This window comes from Ambystoma mexicanum, chromosome 7q (genome assembly GCF_040938575.1).
Source record: "Ambystoma mexicanum isolate Mex_15411 chromosome 7q, UKY_AmexF1_1, whole genome shotgun sequence".
Taxonomy (NCBI): domain Eukaryota; kingdom Metazoa; phylum Chordata; class Amphibia; order Caudata; family Ambystomatidae; genus Ambystoma; species Ambystoma mexicanum.
In genome coordinates, this window is record NC_090941.1 from 1,025,408,788 (window position 1) to 1,025,434,292 (window position 25,505).

The window sequence follows — 25,505 nt, forward strand, 5'->3', positions numbered from 1 at the left end:
TACTATTCAAACAGTGACTAAAGGACTGAATCCATTTGCAACTGCTGGCCACTTTTTCATTGGTGCCTAAGGCCGTTTTATGGTCCAGCCTGACCATATGAGCTGCCCCTGCCAATTTCATGCTGGGCTCTCGCGCCACCCCCCTGCCTGGGATGCAGCCGCGCCCCCCTATTCCAAAGGGCAGCACTTTGAATTGGTAGTGTTTGTTTGCCATCTTGAAACGCAAGAATCTTCCAAAACCGGCATCTTTCATATCCAGTGTTGCCACGTAATACCCCTTTTTTAGTAGCAGGATTACCTCTTGTAGCGTAGTCATTCAGAACTTTTGTGGCTTGGCATACTTGTTTGCAGGGCGTAAATCTAATACAGGGCACATTAGTTCTTTCTTTGGCACAAATACCCTTGTTTACCTGGTTGGTTGGGACAACTTCTATGGTGTCCTTTAATAGAAGTGTAGTTATTTCTTCCGAAGGATCCGCCGATCTTCGGAGTGGATTTTCTGTCGTGGGGGTGGTCGTGAGGACGTTGAAGTCGTTCGAAGGGATTGTGTCCTTCGACGTATTCCTTATCTATGATATTTATCTCCAGCTTGCTGGCCTCGGAAATTTTTCCCCAGTAGAGGGCGCTGTGCGTCGACGTCCGTCGAGTAGGTGCTCCTCGACGGCCACCGTATCGACGCCGACGTCATCATGCCTATAAATTGCCACACGCAGCGTCCGTTGCTCAGTTCCGTTTTTCCACGCTTCGTGTGCCTCGGAATACCGTTGCTCAGTTCATCAGTCGATATATATTCATATTTCCTCGAGAAAACCAACTCGTACTCGATGGCTTCCTCCTCCGATCCGATGACTCCTCGGTCCGGTTTCAAAAAATGCTGAGACTGTGGGAAGAAAATGTCGTTGACGGATCCTCGCAGGATCTGTTTGTGGTGTCTGGGAATCGAACACCAGTGTTCGGAGTGTGAGGAATGCCTATCCATGACGGCGAAAGCCTTGAAGGAGCGTAAGGGGAAGCTCGAGAGAGGTAAGTAAATTTTAACTTCCTCAAAAGTTTCTGCGGTAGAGTCGAGACATTCGTCTCCTCACCGTCGAAAGCATTCTCGGTCTCGAAGTGGCTCCCACCACTCGTCGAGGTCTAGAGACACGAAAAAAAGACGAAGAAGATCCCCTTTATCGTCGTCTTCTAGTTCCCCTGAAAGAGTAAATTGCCCCACAAAACACAGCTCTCAAGCTGAGTGGGAGGAATTCAGAAAAAAGATGCTAAGCGTCTTCGAGAAAGCGGCCTTGTCCCCCTCGAAGTCAGCTTAGGGTGATACCCCGGGTGAAAAGCCCAAAAAATCTAAACGCTGCGAGTCGAAGCACCCGGCGAAAGTGTCGACCCAAAAGCGCCATGAGCCATCGGGAAGTAAAGCATCTTCGACGCCATCGTCGAAAGCCCCTTCGAAAGCCCCTTCGAAGCATAGATCGGCGCCATCGACACCGTTATCGAAGGGTTCTTCGACGCATCCGTCAATCGAGTCGACGCCGATAAAAGAAAGACCCACGGCTACTCCACAGCTGTAACGCTCACCTGATTCTCGCAGAGGCGCCGGTCTTGACTGGGCGACTACCGTATCTTCAAAGGTGATGTGTAGCGCCCGGTTGGCTCTTTGGGCTGGACCTCTGTGCACTGTATGCCTGACGTGTAGAGTAAGATGTCTGCAGATAGAAAATATGGGGTTAATGAACTGGGGTTATTGGGGTGTCCCTATCTCTTTCCTCTTCTCCTCTCCTGTAGACCCCCAAAGGTTAACGCTCTCACCTTAGGTAAGTGAATGCCGAGCTCTCCATCTGCCTCGGGGCAGGGTGCTGTAACCAGTTTCTTCACTGGATAGGTAGCGCAGGCCTCTTGACTTCAGAGGACTGCTGTCCGTCGTTTACTGCACGAACCGTAAGTTTCGAGTCATTCAAATGTCTTTAAAGTCTTTAGTAATGATGCCTCTTGTTTTGCAGGGTTCCGGCGATGGCGGATGACGGGCTGAAATGAGTTGAAGATGGAGCCCGTGTGATGAATAGAAGCGCCTGGAAGCACGTAAGTAAGCGCTTGTTGCCTGCTTCACTATGCGCTCTAACTGTCTTTTTATTTTGCAGGTACGAGTTCGGAGCGGCTGCAGGGTGCCGGAATACCCACTGGATTAGATGTGGAAAGGAGTAATGGCACGTGAGTATTAAAGTTCCCCAATGTCTTTAAACGCACCTTGTTTTGTCTTTCAGATGCGGGATGCAGCGCCGAAGGCCTCCGGAGCGTGCGAAGAGTTGGTAAGCCTTTGCCTTTCAGATGCCGGAATGCTAACCTGTTCTTTCTTGTCTTTATAGGTGTTGCTGAAGACTGGATTCAGGATGGTAAGCCTTTGCCTTTCAGATGCCGGAATGCTAACCTGTTCTTTCTTGTCTTTATAGGTGTTGCTGAAGACTGGATTCAGGATGGTAAGCCTTTTTCCTTAGGCCCAGGACCGGATGCAGAAGACACGATGAGCGTTCTGCTGCAGAGGTTGCAGAATAACGCAAAGCAAGATTCATCCACCGGGTGTGGTTTAAATAGCCTCCTGTAGTGCTTAGGTATCTCCTTCCACAGCCACGCCTAAGTAAGAAAAGAGTTCCTGGTAAGAAAAGAGTTCCTGCCTTCCAGAAGAGTTCCAGTGTTCTGAATCTAGGGAGTGGCTCCAGCCCCACCCAACAGGAAAAGTAGTTCCAAACAGAAGAGGATCAGAGGCTCAACTGGCAGGCAAGTAAGCAGCATGGTCTGCTGAAGGTAAGTCCACCCAAGCATTATGAGCCCGGCGCTTCCAGCGCTGGGACTGGGCATATTTATGAGCCTGGTGCCACTGGCGCCAGGACTGGGTCCAAAAGGTCCCAATTGGGACTGGTTGGCACTCGGAACCTGGGTTATGGATCTGCTTCCAAGGGAGTTGGGAAAACCCTGACCTTTTGGAAGCAGAGATCATGACAACAGCCAACGGTTACACCGAGAGCCTCCGACACGACGTCGAGAACATCGTCGACATCCTCGAGCAGGATTCCAATCCTCTCGAGTTCTTCGAGGCCTCTTTCCAGTTTTCTCAACGCCTTTGTCTGCGCCTTCGAGGATTTTTACATCGGCGTCGACGACATTGACCTTTTCAAGGCCTCTGATGATGGCTCCCTCTGCCTTAGAGATGGGTTTTATACCATTTCACAGACCAGAGCATCCCCCCTTAACTTCAATTTTTGAAGAAAGGGAAGATTCTGACCAAGAAAGGCCTTTTGGACTGCAGAGGACCACATTACCTGAACCAGAGACTTTTGCCTCTGAGTAAAGAAGGTTGAAAGACCTTCAGGATGCATTACAGGAAGCAAGTGGCCTAGACACTTCCCCAGAAGTGGAATTTGTCAAACCAGACCCTGGGGAACATGCTGATACCCCTTATAGAACCCTAATGTCAAGAATTATGGAGTTCATGGGTTGGTCTGCGCCTTCACCTGTTTTTCAACAGGATGACCTCACAGATATTCTGGATAAAGGTCCACAGGAGGATCCTGTGGTTCCCTTTCATTCTGCTTTACAAAGAAAGATTTTAACTAACTGGGAAACTCCTGAAGTTGTCCCTGCGGTTAACAAGAAGTTGTCAGCGAAATAAAGGATATCTGCTGCTGACCCTGAATACCTATCTAAGCACCCTACTCCAGAGAGTCTTGTGGTCCAGGCTGCAACTTCATCAGGCAGTACTTCTGCTTACCCCACTGCTCCTCGGGATAGGGATGATAAAAAATATGATGCCATGGCTAAGAAAGTCTTCTCAGCCTGTAGCATGGCTTTAAAATCTATTAATGCAACTTGTACGCTCGCTAGGTTCAGCCACACTCTTTGGGAGTGTGCTTCATCGACGGCTGACTGCATACCGGAAGGAGAAGAAAGGGACGCATTTTTAAATATCATCAGAGATGGTAAAGATGCAATGTGTGAGTCCCTTCAAACTGGCATTGATTCTGCTGACAGTATCAGCAGGGCAATGGCGGCAAGTACCACAATCCGCAGGCATGCGTGGTTGAGAAAGTCCGGCTTTGCTTCTGACGTACAGGCCAGACTTTTAAATATGCCCTTTGACAGTTCTTCCCTATTTGGTAAAAAGGCGGATGACAGTTTGGAAAAACTACAAACATCTAAAGCAGCAGGTAAGTCACTAGGAGCTGCAATCCGACAAACTAATTTTCGTCCCTCAGGATCCTCTTGGAGAGGAAGGTCCTTTCGCTATTATTCCTCATATGGAAGAGGCAGAGGACGGCTGACTCAGAGGCCAAGGAAAATTTACCCGTGGTGGACGGGGTAAAGGAAAGAAAGCCGCAGGAGCCGCTTTACCTTCGGCAACTGAATCAGCCGCTCCCAAACCACTCTGAGGTCTCCCATCACAAGACACCTGTAGGGGGCAGGTTAACTCAACATCTGACGGAATGGCAGGCTATTACGTCAGATGCTTGGGCATTGGAGACAGTTGCCCAAGTTTACTGCCTGCCTTTTCTACGCATCCCTCAGAGACATCCACCGGGGAACAGCTCTCTGAAAGTGCCGGATCCGCTCCTCTTGCAGGAAGTTTTAGACCTGCTAGAGAAAGGTGCCATAGAACCGGTACCTGTAGCTGACAGGAACAAGGGCTGGTACTCCCCCTACTTTCTCATACCAAAGAAAGACTGAGGACTGAGACCCATCCTGGGCTTACGAGAATTGAACAAGTTCCTCTGGAAGGACAAGTTCAAGATGGTAACGCTCTCTCAGATCCTTCAGGCCCTCCAGCTTCAGGACTGGTTGGTATCTCTGGACCTTCAGGATGCTTATTTCCATGTGCCTATCCATCCCAAGCACAGGAAGTACCTGAGGTTCGCAATTGGCAACTCTCATTATCAAGTTCGAGTTCTGCCATTTGGGCTGACCTCCGCCCCGAGGGTCTTCACCAAGCTAATGTCGGTTGTGGCTGCAAGTCTAAGGAGGGAAGGGATTCACGTCTACCCCTTCCTGGACGATTGGTTGATCAGAGCAGTTTCTTCGGAACAAGCTCAGATCCAACTAGATTATGTCTGCCACTTCCTTCACAGGCTGGGCTTCTCCCTCAATTTAAAGAAGTCACAGATGATACCATCAGAGACTCCAGTTCATTGGAGCGGTCCTGGACACTTACCTGGGAAAAGCCTCGCCACCAGAGGTGAGGGCTCAAGATATTCTGCAGATGGTCACCAGGTTTCAAAATGCCCAACCTCTCCCAGCCTACGACTTTTTGAGGTTGCTAGGCCTCATGGCATCCTGCATATTCCTTGTGCCAGAGGCTCGCCTGAGAATGAGATCTCTTCAGTGGGCACTGAGGACTCAGTGGTCACAATTCTCAGGGAGGATGACAGATCTCCTCCGGATTCCGGACAAGGTAGCCCACGACCTTCAATGGTGGGCCTCTCCAGAGAACATCTTGAAAGGAGAACTGTTTTGGCAACCATGGCCGGAGATAACAGTAGTCAGACGCCTCACTCACGGGGTGGGGAGCCCATGCCAACGACTTGACCATCAGCGGTCGTTGGTCTCCATCGGAGTCCAGACTACATATCAACCTGTTGGAGTTGAGAGCCATCAGACTGGCACTGAAGGCTTTTCTGCCGTCTTTACAGGGGAGAAACGTCCTGATAATGATGGACAATACAGTGGCCATGCACTACCTCAACAAAAGAGGAGGCGTAGGGTCACTGCCACTGTGCAGAGAGGCGATGCAGCTCTGGTTTTGGGCAATTCAGGAAGGAATCTCTCCATCGGCAATTCACCTAGCCGGAGAGAAGAACTTGACAGCGGACGCTCTGAGCAGGCAGAACAGTCTCCCACGAATGGGAGCTAGCTCAGGAAGTCCTTCAAGAGATCTTCGCCCTTTGTGGAACCCCTCAAGTGGATCTGTTCGCCACCAGTATCAACAGGAAGTGCGACAGATTTTGCTCAAGGGAATTTCCCCCGAGAGGAGCTCTAGGAGATGCGTTCGTAGTGGACTGGGAGTTCCCACTTCTGTACGCGTTTCCTCCGGTCCCTGTCATTCCTCAAATGATCAGGAGGTTGAGAAGGTTTCGGAAGACCATGATCCTAATTGCCCCGGATTGGGCCAGGAGAACGTGGTACCCGGACCTTCTGGACATGTCCATCTGTCCTCCAATGCGTCTACCGTACAGAGAGGATCTTCTCTCGCAGAATGAAGGTCGGGTTCTCCATCCAGCCATCAAGACCCTCAACCTTCACGCTTGGTATCTGAAATGTTGAGGTACAAGGATTGGGACCTTCCAGATGACGTCATGGAGGTGTTGCTTTCGGCCAGAAGACCGGCAACTAAGACTCTATACTACTGCCGTTGGAATACATTTTGCAGCTGGTGCAGAGAAAAGAATATCGAACCCTTTTCATGTGGTACACCTGCGGTGTTATCCTTCTTACTTTATTTGGCAAATTCGGGCCTTCAAATTGGCACTATTAAGGGCTAGCTCGCAGCGCTATCTATCTTTAAGCGCACTGCAGAGGAGCCATCGTATTTCAAAATTCCATTGGTAATACAATATCTGAAAGGTCTAACTAATGTTTACCCTCCAAGACCATTCCAAGTTCCCTTATGGGACTTAAATCTAGTTTTAAACCTCCTAAAGGGTGCTCCTTTTGAACCACTCCATTCTTGTTCGTGAAGTTTCTCACCCTCAAAACTGTTTTATTGGTAGCATTAACATCTGCTAGAAGGGTTAGCGAGATACAAGCCCTGTCTTGTAAACCTCCTCATACAACTTTTCACAAGGACAAAGTAGTGCTACAGGTGAAGCCTAACTTCCTCCCAAAGGTAGTTTCGGAATTTCACATTACTCAGAAGATTACTCTACCTTCATTCTATCCTCCTCCCCATCCGGGGAAAGAGGAAGAGAGACTACACAGGCTGGACCCTAAGCGAGCCTTGAGTTTTTATATCAGTAGACTTGCTAAAATTAGACAAGCAGACCAACTCTTTGTAGGTTACGCAGGACATAAATTAGGATTACCAATAACCAAACAAACCATCTCCAGGTGGATTATTTTAGCCATTCTGGAATGCTACAAACTGGCAGGGAAAGAGCCCCCTCAAAATCTAAGGGCTCATTCGACCAGGGGTATCGCAGCATCCTCAGCTCTTCAAAGAGGGGTACCAATTAGAGACATATGTGCGGCTGCCACATGGTCGTCCGCACATACCTTTACCAAATTTTATAGCCTGGATTCCTCCTCTAGTCAAGAGACTAGATTTGGCAAAGCTGCATTCCACTCTGTTCATTCTTAAAGGGTAATATGGCATCTCTTACTCCCGCCTCCAATCACATACCACTGCTATGGGAGTCTATCATAGATAAGGAATACGTCGGAGGACACAATCCCTTCGAAGAACAAGTTACTTCTTACCTTGTAACGTTCTTTCGATGGGATGTTCCTCCGACGTATTCCTTATCCCCCCTCCCATCCATCCCTGCAGTAACATTTCCCTTGTGGTTGCAGCTTACGCTCCTTCAAGGGTAGTAACCATTCATACAATAACTACTTTACTCTACAAAACGGAACTGAGCAACGGACGCTGCGTGTGGCCATTTATAGGCATGATGACGTCGGCGTCGATACGGTGGCCGTCGAGGAGCACCTACTCGACGGACGTCGACGCACAGCACCCTCTACTGGGAAAAAATTTTCCGAGGCCAGCAAGCTGGAGATACAAATATCATAGGTAAGGAATACGTCGGAGGAACATCCCATCGAAAGAACGTTACAAGGTAAGAAGTAACTTCTTCTACACAGTAGCCCCCTGCTACCGTGGACAGCTCCCATCTGTCTGAGGTGATACCCTCCCATGCGTGGGTGAAGTTGGAAATGCGTCGTCCTATTGGAGATGTATGGGAGGGTAACTGGATCGGAATGTCACTTGCTCTGAGGTGGGGTGCCACCTCGAGCAGGGCCTCTGCCCAGACGACGACCTTGGAAGTCTTGTCCTTGATTATTCCCATAGGAGGAACCTTGGCCTTGATTGTAGCCAGATTACCTTTGTGAATTTTGCCCCAAAAGATTTTAGAGTGTCAAACTCGTCCTTTGCTGTCTTCAGTGCGTCTTGTGGTGTGCCTGCTCTTTTTCTAATTGTGGCAACAACCAATGAGTCTGGTCTTTGGCCTCTTGTATATAAAGGGTCTGATGGTGCAGGGCTGAATAATTTTTCTGCATGCGGGTTAACGGCCCGTATGAGATTGGGTGCTTCTAAGGATGGCTGTATCCTGCGTTGGACTGATTTTTAGTAGCGGGATAAACTGGCCTACTGTCTTTTTGTCCCCCAGTATTTGTTATGCAATGTCTCTATCCTCCTGTACCTCCTGTGTCAATTTGGAAGTGTTCCGCCGCTTTGGCTAAGACTTCATTGATTAGGGGTTGATTATTGACAGGAATCGACCACTGGAATGTTGTGATTAAGAGGGGAATCTATGGAGTACATGTTAGCCTCCTGGTCTGCCTCTGGGTCCTCGTCAACCCCATCCTTTCAAGGGTATTTTCACAAAGGTACTGGCGGTAGTGACAGCGCACGCCTGCACAGGGGAGCAATCCCAGTGTACCCCTACCTGGACGACTGGCTCATAACAGGGGAATCACCTCTGATTTGCAGACAAAACATCCAGACAACAATCAACCTCCTCCTTTCAATTCGGCTTCTCCATCAAGAAAAAATCAAGCCTAGTGCCAAGCACTTCAAAACAGTTCCTAGGAGCTGTCTTAAACACAGAGGAAGGATTGGTCTTTCCTTCAGAGGAAAGAGTAAAAAATGTGTTACTGCAAAAACCACATTATCAGGCTGGCCGCCAGATAAGGGAGCGCAAAGAAATGCATTTAATAGGCATGATGGCATCTTGCAATAACCTGGTTCCTCATGCGCGCCTGCGTCCCATACAGGAGTGGTTGGCGACTGGTCTCAGGCAAGCGGTCAGTGGGGACGATCTAGTGGTTGTTTCGCCAACATTTGTATAAAATCTTCGCTGGTGGACGAGAGAAAACCTAACGAGAGGGAAACCCTTCTGCGACACAGATACAGGCAGTAGTCACAACGGATGCCTCACTGGCAGGGTAGGGGGGGGGCTCACTACCTTCACCACACAGCTCAGGGTCTGTGGTCTCACACTGCAGCTCAGAACCACATCAATGTGCTTGAACTTCTGGCAGTATTCAAAGCCCTTCGGACATTCAAACCCCATTTAACAAAACTGTCGGTTCAGATCCTAACAGACAGCACCACAGCAATGTTTTATATCAACAAACAGGGGGGTACACGTTCTCCAAATCTATCCAGAATTGCACAGAAATCTGGAAAGGGGCACTCAGACGGAAGATGTTCCTGTCATCACATGTTCCAGGGCAACTCAACGCTCTAGCAGTCAATGCCCAGACTTTGCGTCCAGGTTCCCCCAGCCAGGCTCCAAGGGGAACGCCCTATGGATGAGCTTGTCAGGGAAATTTGCTTACGCTGTTCCCCCAAATCCTCTCATGAGGGAGGTGCTGAACAAGTTACAAAAGGAACCGATGACGCTTATCCTAGTTGCTCCTATGTGGGCAAGACAACCGTGGTATCCATATCTATGCAGACTGGCGATGTGCGATCCCATCAAGCACCGGTGCCAGTACAACCTACTCGCCTAGCATGAGGGACTAACAGTGCACCCACAACCACACTCTGAGCTTGGCAGCATTGCTCCTGAAGTCAGAGTTCGGGCATCTCAATCTACGGCAAAGATGCATGGATATCTTGAAAGAATCAAGAAAACCAAACACTAGGCACTGTTATTATGACAAATGGAGACGATTCGTAATTTGGTGCCAGACTAAGCAGATCAACCCCATAGATTGTACTCCATCTAACATTCTAACCATGCTCCACTTACTAGATGCAGGGTTAGCGTCCAACTCCCTAAAAGTCCACTCGGCGGCCTTGTCAGCCTACACCACTTCCCATAGTAAGGTCTAATGGTGAAAGGTACCAGTCATGAAAGCATTTATGGAAGGGTTAAAGAGACTCCACCCTCCAATGTCTAACCCAGCACCAGGTTGGGACCTCAATTTAGTACTCGCTAAGCTCATGGGACCCCATTCGAGCCTATTGTTACGCTCACCTTGTATCCACGGTGGCGCCACACAATACTGGATGGAGGTCTAAGCGCTATCCCGGACCCCTCTCTGCTTGGTTATGTGCCAGACGTTGGGTAGCGCCTATAAACAGGAGACTGGAGGGTTAAGATACTGGTTCTGTGATGGATGGACTCCCACCGGTCCAAATCCCCTCCCTTGGGGTTATTGCTCACCTTAGGTTTTTGTGCGTTGAACTCTGTCCTGCGTCTCTGTGCAGGGGTGCGTGGCGTGGTTGGTGCGGATGTTCCGTGGACCTAGTTGCTTCACTGGGCCGTGCGCCCTTATGTCGGGTCCAGACCGGTTGTGACTTGACACTGCTTGCTGTCTTCCAGGTGAGTTATAATGTCTTTTCTGCCTTCTCTTTCTTTCCCTCTGTTTTCTGTCTTCTCGGCATCTTGCTCCACTACGCTGTTTCCTAACAATGTCTTTGTTTTCACAGGGATTGTTGCGATCTCGGAGTTGCTGCGCCGATGGCGAAGACCACAGTGGGTTATGGATGCGCGGAGCGCTGTACTGTTTGTTGGTGGTAATTGCGAACCTGTGTTCTCTTCTTTCTACAGGTTGCGGTGATGTTCCGGAGTGGTGAGCGATCGAAGCACTGCTTGCCCAGGTAAGTGCTTTGTTAATGCTGACCTTGTTCCTTCTCCCTTGCAGGTTGCGGTGAAACCCAGAGATGGGTGCGGTAAGAGAATCACAGGGTGCTGCCAGGACTCGCTGCTTGCCCAGGTAAGAATTGTTGTTGATGCTGTCCTTGTTTCTTTACCTTTGCAGGTTGCGGCGAACTCCGGAGATGGGCGAGGTAAGCAAAGCGCAGGATGGATTCAAGGCCGGTTACTTCCCAGGTATGTGTTCTTGCTCGCTAATGCTGTTCTTGTTGTTCCAGGTTATTAATGGAATCCGCATCTAGGGTTTCAGGCTCGGCCCGCCGGAGAAGCAGATGGGTAGGAGCTGGTCACGGTGAGCGTTACGCTGCAGGAGTGCAGAATAACGCAAAGCATGTTCTGTTTGGGTGTGGTTTAAATAGCCCAGGCCAAGTAGTTCCAGGCCCAGCCACACCGAAAACACTAGACTACATGGCTTGGCTCTAAAGAACTGAGCTGTGTATTAGGCCTCCATGTTGGATTAATCCAAAACTGGTATTGCTTTATTCCTGATAATGAGCCTGGCGCCAGGACTGACTCCATGTATTTTTCTGATGGAGTTTTATGGCCTCTGGGGCCAGTGTTAAGGGTTTTAGCCCCACTGCTGCCAGGGGGCTGTTATAATCTGAGGGGGTCAGGTGCATTTATCGTGACACCTATGCCCAAGTCTAGTCTCAAACACTTGACTTCTAAAACTGGCTTCTTAGTAGCTATCACTTCCATAAGAAGGGTTATTGAAATCCAAGCATTGTCAGTGCAGGATCCTTTCTTTATTATACATAAGGACTAGCTGGTTTTATGTACTCACCCTAGGTTCTTACCTAAATTCATCTCCAAATTTCATGCAAACCAGTCTATTGAGCTACCGGCTTTCTTCCAGGAGCCCAAAAGCTCTGGTGAGGTAAAACTCCACACACTAGATGTGAGGAGAGTGGTCCTCTACTAGGTAGACAAGAGCAGTCCCCCTAAGAAAGACAGATCAACTGTTTGTCTCCATAGCGCCAGGCAGAGAAGGTGACTGCATTTCTAAAAATGCCATCTCTAGGTGGATAGTCAGATGTATCCAACTGTACTATTCCCTATCAGATAAAACACTGCCTTTACGCCAAGGGCCCACTCCACAAGAGGTACTGGAGCCACTCTGGCTTCCATTGCAAATGTCCTCTTAGACAGTATTTGCAAAGCAGCTACATGGAGCTCAATACATACTTTCACTCAGCACTACTGCATTGAGACTTATTCCAAGACAGATACACAAGTATGACAAGCGGTTCTAAGACATTTTATTCGCTCATGAACCTTCTCACATCCCACCTCCTCCTCCCACTGCTTGCTAATCTATGCACAGCATGTGATCTAAGCAGATTCCACAAGCTTCAGAAGGGATACATTACTCACTGTAATCGTAGTTGTGATGCTTGTATCTGCTTAGATTCACATGTGCCCCACCCTTCCTCCCCTTGGAGAGAAGGCGCGTGGATGCTTATGAGCTTGTCTGATAAGTATCTGCTTGGGAACTCTGTACTCGCGCTACACCTCATGCTACCTCATGTCAGGAAAAATACAATCTGAGAGACCTACACGCGTGAGGGATCATGGGTACAGGGGACGTCACACTAGGGATAGTATTACTGGCACGCCCTATTTCGACGTCCATTTTTGAGTTTCGAAAACTGTAATACTCTGCAGCTTCCACTAGATGTCGGCCTATGCAAAGCATGTGAATCTAAGCAGATATAAGCACCAGAAAAACGATTACGGTGAGTAATGTATTCTCTCTATATACCATTTTTTTTCAGTGAAAAAACTTTTAAAGCGGCATTATGGTTACAAGTACAACCCAAAACCCAGAAATTTGCCAGTTAGGTAAGCTAAGCAACCATTACTCACACCACCACTGTGCACTGCTAGGAATAACACCCAGGACATTAAAGATGACATCACAACTGTCATTGACATCACTGATGACATCACATGTGAAATGTATTTTTCATGAAAAGTCCCTAGGGGTTGTGTTTATAATGTTGGTAACAAGATGTTAGGGGTGATCGGGAGACCTATCATGAACTACCTAAACTATTGAAGAATGTACTTGTCTAAACAAAATTCTATTGCAGTGTTGTTCTTAATACAGGAACCTAATCATTCATAAACATAGGTAATCGTTGCAGCATGCACCATAGAGGTACAATAGTCCTAATCGTGCAATGTTGGATAGTAAAATAATGAATGCTACCTTATCAGAGGTTTGAGTAAAGTTAAACATGCTATAACTAGGTAACAATTCAAGACTTACTACACTCTTGTGCTACTACAAACAATACATATGAAGACCACAATGCATACAAATCAGAGGCACATCCAGGGAAACTAAAGTAAGCAAAAAAAGAAGCAGAATCAGAAACTAATAACACAAAATGTTATCTTCAGGTATACACATGATTTGTGTGTTTGAGGCCTGCTTATTGCCCCATGTATATGCACCATGAGCTGAGACCAAACCTTAAAGAAAGTACTGTAAGAACATATGACAAAGGTAAGGTCCAGCTACATAGCACCTTTTTGAATTTTAATATTATAACTGTCCATGAACAAAATCACCTGGCCCAGACAGGGGATAGTTTACCATAACTAAGCGAATTTCTGGGGGTTTTCAGTTGTACTTGTAACCATAATATTCCTTTAACAAAGTTTTTGCCACTAAATGTCATAGGTTTTTATTAGTGCAACTTAACAATAACGTCCCTTTTTAACGTTTTTCACTGAATTTCATGGGTTTTTACCAGGATACCCTTATTTTTTCTATATGTCCCTTACATCATACTGCCCCCTCCCCCTATTCCCCCATTGTGACAGCAGCAGGGTCTGCGGACAGTCGCACGGTCCACGGACTATGGACCGCATTCACACTGCCCAAAAGCATAGAGGTTACCTTACATTATATCCTGCAACGAACAAAGACATGTACTTTAAACTACAATAGATACATTTAGCACTTTTAAAAATTAAATATGTATACAAATTCCACACTTATAAAACCATAAGTACAATATGATGGGTTGCGCAACATAATGTAATGCACCAAGTACAAAAGTGAACTGTACATCTAACAGTATTTTATCAGTGCAACCTTGCGTACACACTCAGAAGCAACTGCAAGCTACTCAGAAGAAACCCTTACAAAAAGCAGTGAGTGCACTATATTTCGTCCTGAAACAGTTTGTTGTATGCACATGACTTGTAAGACATAGCAGTATTGTTTTCTTCTTACAGAAATGGCAAGCACCCTGGAGTGGTTAGAAGAAAATGTCCCCCATGAGTAAATGAGCAAAGGAAATCCCTCTAATGGTACAGAATACAATTGTTAAAGTGGAAAAAGTATTGTAAATTGTTGCACATGACACTAAAACATGGTTTTCTGTTGAACAGTACATAGTTCATATGAAGAAAGGGTCCCTGAGTTCACACTAAATGAGGAAGAAGATGGCCACAGACAGCCCCAAAGTGCAAATGTCTGTCTGAAAAAATGTACAAACTGAACGCTAATTTTGCACAGTTAATGACATTTGTCAAAAGGCATATTGCAGACAATGTACAACACCACTGCCTCACTTGTACCTGTTCCCCTTCCCCCTCTCCCAGCCAATCAACCCCACCAAATTCCTTCAATCAATGACGCTATGATGAAACCTCAATCCCATGCTCCCCTCATGAACAATCTGTGGAAAACCCCAATTCCCCCATATATGTTGACCATTCTGCTACCCGTTCCCTAATTAAGTGCATTTCTGAGTGTTAATAAATATCTATGTATGTACTGGTGGTGTGTGTTTTTTTTAAAAAAAAGTTTTTTTTATTTTTTTAAATAGCCCCATTTGGAGTCTGCAGACGGCGCGACTGTCCGTAACCAAAATGGAGGTGCCCCCGAACAGCCCGCCTATCCGGATATGTCCGCATGACGCACCTTTTATATAGTTTAGGGGCCCTGGGTCTGTCCTGCAGACACCTGGGCGCATGTGCATCTTAATCCCCTGTGCCCTCCAAACACCGGGCCTGTCCTGAGATGTCCGTAAAGTTGTGACGCACTTTTAATTCGGGCGCCCCAGCCCTATCCTGTGGACACCTAGGTGCATGCACGCGCTACATCTCGTGCAACAGGTCTCTTACGGACAGCCGTCCAATCCACGGATGTCCGGGGACGTCATCATGTGACTGCACCTGCGCTGCGCGTCAGAAGTATCCGGACACTGTCCTTACCCCCGGATAGTTTAGAAGTGCATTTATGGCCAATCTAGGTTGTTTTAAGCTGAAACCTCACCCCTGCAGACCTCCCAGACCATGTCCTGGTCAATCTAGTGACATTTTGTACTTTGTCCACGGACACTTCGAGTCTCAGGAAGGTCTCAGTCACACGGTCCGTCGACACCAACCCTATATAAAAGGCCACACCCCACTGCTGCTCCTTTGTGTTTCTGGCTGTCCAGGACAGAGCACCTGCTGCAGATGGCCATTTAAGGTCGTGTGCTGTTGGTACAGAATGGCATCCAGGGCTGCTGCATCTGCCCCCCCCCCCCCCACCACCACCATCACCACCATCTTCATCTGGAGGGCCTGGAGAGGGGAGGGGGGGGACTGGTGTGGTGATGCAGAGGGAGGGGGGGGGGGGGGAAATCAAGAACACTAAGAGAATGAGGCAGTGGAAATCCCAGTCACCAGTTGCCGGCGTAAATCTTGGGTGTGGAGGCTTTTTATCACCATTGGGGGGTACCCAAGGCACGTCCGGCCAAGGTTCGATTCACCGAGTGCAACGTTGTACTCTGTCGCAGAAAGCCTGGGCTGTATAGCTACGGGACCACCGCCATGCAGCGACACCTAAGGTTGAACCACAAGGCAGCAGTGCGGAGCATCGTACCTTTCAAAGGGGTGAGCAGGTTGACATCCACTGTCACATCCTCTTCATCTGCTCCTGACACCACAAGAGGCACTCGTGTGGGGCAGAGGATCCCTGCGGATGCATCGGAGGCCATACATGACGCAGTAGAGCCTTGCCTTTCGAGGGGGACTGCTCTGTATGCACTGTGACACTATTCTGCAGGGGGGAGCAGTTTGGAAGTGCTTTCGAGGCTGTGGTCCGGGAACGCAAGAAATAGTGCCCCATACCTAAGTAAGGCCAACCCAACCTCTTCCTCTCCCTACCTGTCCCTTCGTCCCTGTATTTGGTGCCCCTTCCCTACCTTGTGTGTCCTGTGTAAAAAAAAAAAAGAAAAAAAAAGCTAGAAAAATCATAACACAAAACATCCACAAAAAAAACGTTCGTTTCAGATCCACCTTTAACAGTTCAAAAATAGAAGTACCAAAAGAAGGTGCAGGGCCCTACGCAGCCTGCGAAGTCTGCATACAGTGCTGTAGTCCGTGGACATCTAAAAAATGGAGGTGGTGGCGGCATCAAAACCATTGCACTCTTTTGCGTGGGGAAAGTGGAGGCTCTGAAAAGAACCTTTTGTATTAGTGTTTTTCAAGTTTTAAGGTAGGCAACACCTACAGCAAACGTTTGCTTTATTTGCAAAAAGGGCTGCAAAGCATATAGGATATTTTGCATAAAAAAGCTGATTACCAGCATCAGTAAGATGTATTCCATCTCTGCGAAAAATCTTGGCGTGAAATGTAATGTTTTCCTTATCGAAAGACATCATGCAAACATCTCTCAAAAATGCAAAAACAGCCTTGTTGACGTTGCGACTCGCTTTCTCCATTTGTGGACCAAATGAACTGGAGTGCAGCCACATCTGTCTCTGGGCAATGCGCGAAAACATTACTCAGGAGTTCAGGAACATGTGCATCATTTTGCCAAATGTCTCCATCATTGCAAACTGCAGTGAAATTCCAGTTACATGGCATAACTGTTCCCGCCACAATGAACAATGATAATATCAGGCTGTTGGAGTGTGACCAAATAGACACAAAATGGGAGAAAGTCCACCCACTTGATGCCATGCACTCCATACCATTTCACATCAAAATGATCAAATCCAAGATGTGCAGCCACTCCACATTGCTCTGCATATACCTGCAACCAATGGATCCACGAGTCCCCCAAAATCCACACTCTGCCTCCTGAAAGACACAGCTATGGCATTTCGATTTCCAGATTCAACTAGATCTGCATCCATCAACACAAAGTACAGGTATGCATATATTTGGTAAAGTACATTTCCAACTCTTTTACAACTGCATATTAACCGGGATCCTGCTCCTTACCCTGCATAACCTACTCCATCATACTCTCATTTGTCCCATCTGACATCAAGTGGCAGTTACTTACAATGCCGTGTGCTTAGGTTTTCTTTTAATGGGCAGTTTCAACAGTTTCAAAACACATTTCAATTTCAGCAGCACTCTGATTTTTTGTGAAAGAAATAAAAACACATTTGAAACTTTTCCACAGCATGTTTAAGTGCCAGATTCTATGTGACACTTCAATATATTACCACAACATGCATGCTTCGCCATATCACCCATTCTAATGTGCAATGTGTTATTTTCTTCTTTCACTTTTAAAACCACTCTTCCCACTTACAAAGCTGCACTAAAACTCCCACAATGAACACTCAAAACGAAAACTGCATGTATGTTACTAAAGCATGCCATGAAAAATGACAAAATTCAATGCTTTTGAAACTATTCATTTCAGCACCATTTGAAGGAAACCAAATTAATGCATGTGTACACTTACAGCAGTGCTGTGTGTAATGCAGCGGTATTCAAACTGTGGGGCGCGCCCCCTGGGGGGCGCGAGAGTCCAGCAAGAAATGTAAAAAAAAATAAAATAATAATAATAATTTAATTTTTTACATTGGAAGAAATGGGCAGGGGAGGCTCAAATGGGTGGGCTGAAGCATGTTGTAAATGGATATTCATTCCTTTAGTCAGACCGTTTGAATAGTACCCAAGGGGGTGCTTTGTGTTAAAAAGTAAATTGTGATATTTAAAGACTATTGAGCAACAATGGTCCTAATTACTAACTGCATAGTGAAGTTACTCAAACTGGCCCACATTGGCCAAAAAGATGGCCCATTTTAACTGGCACTCCCATTTTGCATTTTTGGTACAGGCATTGCCCTATTGCCCTATAGGCCAATCCAAGCCTGGCGGCTCATCCATAATGGCGAGAGGGCACCCGCCCAGTGGCCCCCTGATCCATTATGGAGGAGCCAATGAGCCAGCCCAGTGAAACAATGCACCCCTCAGCTGCTTTTTCCATCTGAGGGAGTGCTCCTGGGCTGGCTGAACTGTCAGAGGGAAACACCATTTCCCTTTTTGACAGTTCAGTTCCCCAGCAGCACATGCTCACTGAGCATGCAAGGCTGGGGCGTTTTGCTTCGCCAGCCTTGCATAGCTCATTGGATATGCTGGCTGGGGCACTGCATGTCTGTGCGAGGGGGAGCTCCTGTGCCTCCTCGCACATACGGGCAGAGCAGCCTGGAGCAGGGTGTTTCAGCACCCACACGCAGGCCAATGCAGAAGGTACGTTTATTGTTCAATTAATTTAAATCTGTGTATGCTTGTTATGAGTGAGTGTATGATGATGGATGCTCGTGTGAATGATAGTTATTGCTGTATGAATGTGTATGTTAGTTTTTTTTGGTCCGTTGAGCTGATTTTGGCAAGTGGTGGATATCTATCTAACTAAGTATTTTCTTGTATAGCGCAACTCTCACCCAAAGGTCTCAGGGCACTCACATGGACAAAAACATAACAAAAAACAAGATAAATGCAGGTGGGGTTCAGAAGTCATTCTTAATCAAATGACAGGCAGTGTCATAAGGAGAGGCAGGGTTTTTTTTGGGAGCATATGTCAGTTTCTTTTTTAGCCTTCAAACAGGAACGTCTTCAGCCATTTCCTGAACTGTTGCAGCGTTGCACATTGTTTCAGATGAATTGGGATCACATTCCAATTTCTTGGACCCCAGGCTGCAAAACTTGCTCTGCTTAGTTTTTTTTGTGATCGTGCGTGGTTGAAATAACATCTGATTATTTGAACGTAAGCTACTTTTGGGTGTTACCATTTTTAATCTTGCCGTGAGATATTCAGGGGCACTACCTAATAAACATTTAAAGACTATGACTAGCCCCTTAAAGGTCAGTCGTTGCTCAATAGAGAGCCAGTGTAGTCCTTTTCGGGGGTTCTGTAATGTGGGATTGACTACTCAATCCACAAACCGCCCGAACTGCTCCATTTTGAATTGTTTTGAAGACACTTTATATTGGATTTGGTAGTGTCAATGGAAGATACTATTACAATAGTCCAGTTTAGTATTTACAATCGCAGCTGCGATTGATGCTCTATTAGCTTCAGATAAATAGGGACGTATTTGCCAAAGAAGATGTGTAAGAAAAGCACAGGATGATTTAAGATGGGCCACGTGCTTTTGGAAGGTCAAGGGGGCATCAAAGAACACTCCAAAGGTTTTTACATATTCAGATACAGCAATCTTGTTGCCATCTATCTCAAAGGTCTTGTAAGAGTCGTCTAGATTTTTTTAGCCTACGGGGTGTGCTGATGTTTTCTTGTCATTAAGAGCAAGAGAATTTCGGGGCCATCCATTTCTGGATTGCTTCATAGATTCTATTAATAGTTAAAAGATCATCTTAATAGACCCCAGATAGTTTAATAACTATCTGGGTGTCATCGGCGTAGTTTGCAAATAGTATGCCCATGTATTTTTACATTTCACATAGACATTTAATATATATATATATATATATATATTAAACAATAGTGGTGACAGGCATGATCCTTGGGGGACACCACACTCAACAGGAACGTTCTTGGATTTCGAGGATCCCTTGGCTACACAAGTGCTTCTAGGACCAAGAAATGACTTTAGCCCTAATATTGCTTAAGGAGAGCAGTGGCCTATGCTCAGAAGTCTGTCTGCCAGGAGATTATGATCAACTAAATCAAATGCAGAGGATAAGTCTAGTAGAAGCAAAAGAGCAGGACTACCTTCCTCTATAATTTCTATAATACTGGCCTTCAGATCCAGGAGCGCTGTCTCTGTTCCATGATTGATTCTGAAACCAGACTGTTCATTAGCCAAGATCTTATTAGTTTCAACAAATTTCTGGAACTGAATGATATGGCATTCATAACGTGCCTATACACAAGTGTTTCAAGGCGCGACGAGGCAAGGGAGGAGGAACAAAGGGAGGACAGACAACGATCCTACTAGGCCAGGTGTCATTCAGATTGCGCAATTGCATGGGAAGGGGGAAAGTGCGGGGGGGAGGGAGAGGGACAGTGCAGTACATGTGCATAGAATAACAATAAGTAAAGGTAACAGCCAGCAGGTGGCAAGTGCAAAGGTAAGTGCAGACATCTGGTGTAAAGAGCTGGTCGTGGGACTGTAGGGATACAGAAACAGTCCCCAGGTGCGGGGGGGTGCCAGGCAGGCAGTGCAGGTGTGTGTGACTGGAGGCGGAGGGACCTGAGCCCGAGAACAGAGGGTGGCCAGGTAACCAGTGCAGATTCAGTTTCAGCCAGGAGGTCAGCAGGGCAGGGGAGAGGATGAGAAAAGGCAGAAGCAAAGAGAAAGGTTTGAGGTGCTTCTGGAGATGGTTCTCATGTTTCAGGGAGGCTGTTCCAGAGGGAGGCTCCAGCTGAAGAAAGAGATCTACCACCAACTCATGCTTGGAGAAGTGACTGACCTTAAGGGAGTTGGAGGTGGATGAGCGAAGAACTCGAGAGGGAAGATATTTAGAAAGAGTTGAAGGTATTGGGGCCCCAGAAGGCCTTGTGGACAATGCAGAGGGTTTTGAACTTGATCCTCGCAGCCACTGGGAGCCAGTGCAGAGATTTCAGTCCTGGAGAGATGCAATCCCTGGGCTTGTGGCCAAGGACAAGTCTCGCAGTCCTGTTCTGGATGAGTTGCAGAGGGCGGAGAGTAGAGGCCGGCAGATTTAGAAAGAGGCTGTTGCAGTAGTCCAGTCTAGAGAGAACCAGAGCTCTGGAGACAGCTTCTGGGGGAAGGAGAGGAAAGGTAGAATACCCCTGAGGAGATTCAGCTGGTAGTGTGACTTCTTAGAGACGTCTGAGATGTAAGGAGAGTGTCGAGTCGAATATGACCACAAGGTTTCTAGCCTTGCAGAAGGAGGAGGGCCAAGAGGCTGGCCAGAGAGCGCCCGGAAAGGAGGGAGCGGGTGTACCGATGAGGTGAATCTCAGTCTTACTGGCATTAAGGCAGAGGTCATTGGCGGCACACCACTCCTGTATAGCAGACAGTCAGTGATGAGAGAAGAAGAGCTGGCCGAAGGTAGCCTGCAAATGAGCCGAGTGTCATCCCCATAGCACTGAAAGTTGGGGCAGAGAGCAGCAAAGCGGTGGGCAAGAAGTGCCAGGTATAGGTTGAACAGCCAGGGAGAGAGTTCAGACCCCTGGGGGACACTACAGTTCGAGAAAAAGATAGCAGAGAGGAAGGACCCAAGTTGGACCTGGGAGGGTCGGTCAGAGAGGAAAGAAGTCGGCCAGGCCAGGGCCTGACCAGTGATACCCAGGCTATCACAGACAGTTGAGCAGGATGGCATGGTTGACTGTGTCAAAGGCAGAAGAGATCTTGCAAGATGAGGCCACAGGGGGTGTTGGAATCAAGGTTGGAGAGCAGGTCTTCACGGATGTTCAGGAGAGGGAGGGAAGGAGGGTTGTACAACAAAGGCATTTTAAAAATGCATAAATGGCTTTGTTGCACAATCCTCCTACCCACCTACCAAAATCAGCTCTCCTGAGGCGTTGTGGAGCCCAGGGGACAGGGAGGGTATTTCTTTACTGGATTTCTCGAATTTTTGTCCAGTCAAAAAATACCATGCTTTCCCCCCTTGGCACCCCCAGCACCTTGCATCATACACACATAATCATGTTGTTTGGGTTGGGTCCAGTGGGGCCCAGGGGACAGGGATGGTATCTTTTTACTGGACATCTATCATAGATGTCCAATAAAAAAGTCATGCCTGCCCCCTAACCCCCCAGCACCAATTGCAAACTGTTTGGTTTTTTTACCCATTTTTTTTATTTAAAGTATGCTCTACAATGCAACATTTTAAAACATTATTTTTAAAAAAATTCACGGGGGGAACCCCCTCCGAACCCCCCTTGATTGGTTCAGTCTTCCTGGCTGCGCTCGAAAGTTATGGCATTTTTGGAGGAAATAGTTATGCCCCTCCACTTAAAAAAATTCACCAGCCGCCACTGTCCCTCAGACTGTGTTGGGAATGGGACGGGGGAACCCAGGGACTGTGGTGGGAACAGGATGGGCGGCAACCAAGGCCTAGTGGTGGGAGCAGGGCGGGGAGAGCCCAGGTTGTGTGATGGGGTGGGGAGAGCCCAAGGACTGGCTAAGAGTGGGATGAGGGAGCCCAGCAACTGTGATGGGAGCAGGTGGGTGAGCCCAGTGGCTATACTGGGAGTAGGGTACGGTGATGGCGTGCAATACCTACTGTCCATTTGGCATTTTTGGGGAGGGGGGGCCGGCCTGCCCACATTTTTCTCAGGGGGGGCCCCTATCCAAAAAAGTTTGAAGACCACTGCTGTATGATAACAAATAATATGAAGCAATATTATGTTGATGCATTATCACTATTCCGCATATTCTTGAAGCTGTCTTCTAAGTTATATAAAATAAAGTTTTAAAAAAAAAACTTTTCTACAATTGATTCCTGTAACACACAATACATCTTTTTTTATCTTTGTAACACTTGCATTTCTGAGAGATTAAATTGTACTTTTAAAAAACTGCAATGGGAGTAGTTTACCAGGAAGCGGCTTCATAATCCCTGGTAGTAATGTAAGATTTGCTAGCTGGACATCTACTGCCAAGAAATGCTGGTTGATGAGTACAAGCCTACTCTGTGAAATATTCAGCAGAATGGCTGATCAGAGCTGCACCAAAGGATCCTGCTGCTTTTCTGAGATTTGTACATGTGATAGGAAGGGTCATGCACAAAGTGATTGGGCAGCACTAGGATGTGTTTATTTCGACATGCTTCAATGTTCTGTAATAGCAGCCTTCCTTCCGTTTAACAGTTTCCTTGTGTTATCGGTTTCCTCTGCAGCACAAGGTTGGCAGTATTGAGTAATACCCTGACAATTTGGAAAAAGTTGCCGCCCCTGCCTTCGCTAACAAACCAACCACACCAAGTGCTCGCCAGCGATCAAGTCCTGTTTGCAGACATACAGCAGGTAAGCATCCCACGGTCCTGCTCCCAGCACTTTAGCCATATCCCCCCCTGTCTAATATTGACTGTATATGCTTACAAGAGGGAGGGATGTGTGGTAGACTCTAGAGGTCTGCTCAACATAGTCCAGAGTAAAAGCGCATGTAAAGTAGGAATTTATCACCAAAGGGAATATGTTGTCAAACTGGATTTTCCTCTGACCAAAACGAAACTGTTTCCAAGAAGTAACCTACCTCCAATAATCGACTGTGGATTTGGTTGCTGCCTCAAGATATGGCATCTGTGCAGCACTGTGTGATGGTCATTGAGTAATTGTATGATGGGTTGAATAAGCTCTCTGCAACCTTTTGAAGAGCCCCTCAAACTTCAAAGTAATCGTATTGAGGGTGTCTACAATCATTACTCTATTGGCCCCTGTGTACTTGACCACCTTTTGGCACGCCCTACTCTAAATTGTGATTATAGATTTTTCATGTGGGCCACGTCCACTGAAAACAAAGCTTCTTCTCAAACATATTGCCAGTGCCCACGATGGTTGTGGACCACAGAACGTGTGAAATCTAAAGCGGATTTTAAGTGTCCGTAAATAGTTGGAGTCTCCAAATATCTTGAGGTGCTTTGGTATAAAAAAGATTGGGTGTAGCTGGCCACAGTCTAAAATGGCTGTTATGTTGTTTGAGGTCTGCACCTTAAATGCTGTTACAGTTGGAAGACTTAGGGCTGCTCATGAAACTGTCAGTGCTTCTGAATCCTGCAGTGTCTTGCTGCGGATTGGCACCTCTCTAGCCCAACAGGTTTTTAGATTGAAATGTGACTGACTATTGTCTTAATTGGATGTGACTGAACAGTAGAAACCTGGTTCCTTGAGTTCTCATTATCTTAAGTACAGTAACCAATTGCCTCAACGTAGGAAAATGCTGGTTTTGTTAAAAGAATCTGAGGAATGTGTTTTTTACTTGATTTGGTATGAACTAATTTGCAACTTTTTTTGTGCAGAGGTATTTGGGATAGATGAGTCTTCGTGTTCTTGGTGACCAAATGTTCCTACTAAAAATAGATATCATGACCAAGGCAGAGGTGTACTGCTATCTGGTGTATCCCTAGGGCCAATCATCCATTCCGATCAATCACCGGTTTAAAGTGAAATTTGATTCCCCAGTAGAGATACTGGAAAATGTGCCTAGCCCTGCTGTGGCTCCCTCCCGATACAGAGGGAGCACATCTGAAAGTCTACTGCTACCTTCATTTGGCTAGGAGCCAACACAATACTATAAAGACAAAAAAGCAGTATGCTTCCTGCTGAAGACCAAGCAACTGTTTTATGAAAAAGGCAATACACCTGGTCGCATTTTGGCATTCAAACTTAGTCTTTGCCAAGGCTATTCAAACCACTCCACTTAAAAACAAGGGGGAAGAGTGCAGCTTGAAGTGTCAAAACATAAATTCACTTCTTTAAGGCATTGTTTGACACTCTATGTAGATATTTGAAGGGATGAAGAGTTCATGCAGTTTTCTCATTTTTAATAAGGCCCATCTCCAAATATATCCGAGACCTGGGAAGTGCAAATAAAATCTCCAATATTTAAGGAAAAAGTTGTAAATGCCTTCTGACAAACTAGGGAAGTCAGCTGGTCCAGGCTGCTTCACTGGTGGTTTCTAGAAGACATTTCATAATGCCTATCCTGGCACCCACGGTAGACTTGTTTTAACATCTATTGAAGGGGGCCGTCGCCACCACAGTAAGATGAGCAACCATGTTAGATTTGGTGAAGGCCCTGAAAATCCTCTCCCTGTGCCCTCATATGCCAGTTGCCATCCTGAGTATATATGCCAAAGCTTACACCTAACTAGGGTCCTGGCAAATAGATTAGAAACGTTCCCAATTTCAAAAGTGAAGATATCATACCAGGATGTTTCTGAACAGATAGGCTTCAGACACTGTCCTCCGAATACTCAATCTTGTGGTTAGTACAACACTCCTGCAGTACTGTTGTCACCAGGCATCCAAACAGTGAAATACATATGCCCTAATGTATGAAAGTCGTCATGGCTATCTGTGACACCTACCGCATGTGTCAGAAGGGATGGTTACTTCTCTTCTAGCTCAACCTGGAGCATTGAAGATGCAAGAGAATTGCATTCAATCCTTCTGTTTGCCAACAGCCTAATGCTATTGATCAGCAACTGATATAGGCACAAACTGAGTTTAGAGAAGCACCTAGTTAAGGAATGTATTGTGCCAAAACTGATGTTATTCACCTATCTGGAACACCAATGACCTTGTTAAACGCCAGGTAAACACACTATTCAGACAGGTCTCTGCTCACTTAAAATATTGAACTGTTATCCCTTTTGAAGAGGAATTTTGTCTATAGTTCGCAAACTAGCCTGAATTCGTTCAACAGATAAAAGTTCATCTAGCGTTGGCAACATCTGGTG

General features: G+C 46.7%; 1 protein-coding gene across 1 annotated transcript in view; it reads left to right on the top strand.

The window, feature by feature from the left end:
• LAMTOR1 (late endosomal/lysosomal adaptor, MAPK and MTOR activator 1) overlaps positions 1–25,505 on the top strand; it is a 474,636-nt gene that overhangs the window by 360,394 nt on the left and 88,737 nt on the right. The window contains exon 4 of the mRNA XM_069640301.1: positions 22,944–23,070. Coding sequence (XP_069496402.1) covers positions 22,944–23,070 — 127 coding nt within the window. The remainder of the gene's footprint in view (positions 1–22,943; positions 23,071–25,505) is intronic.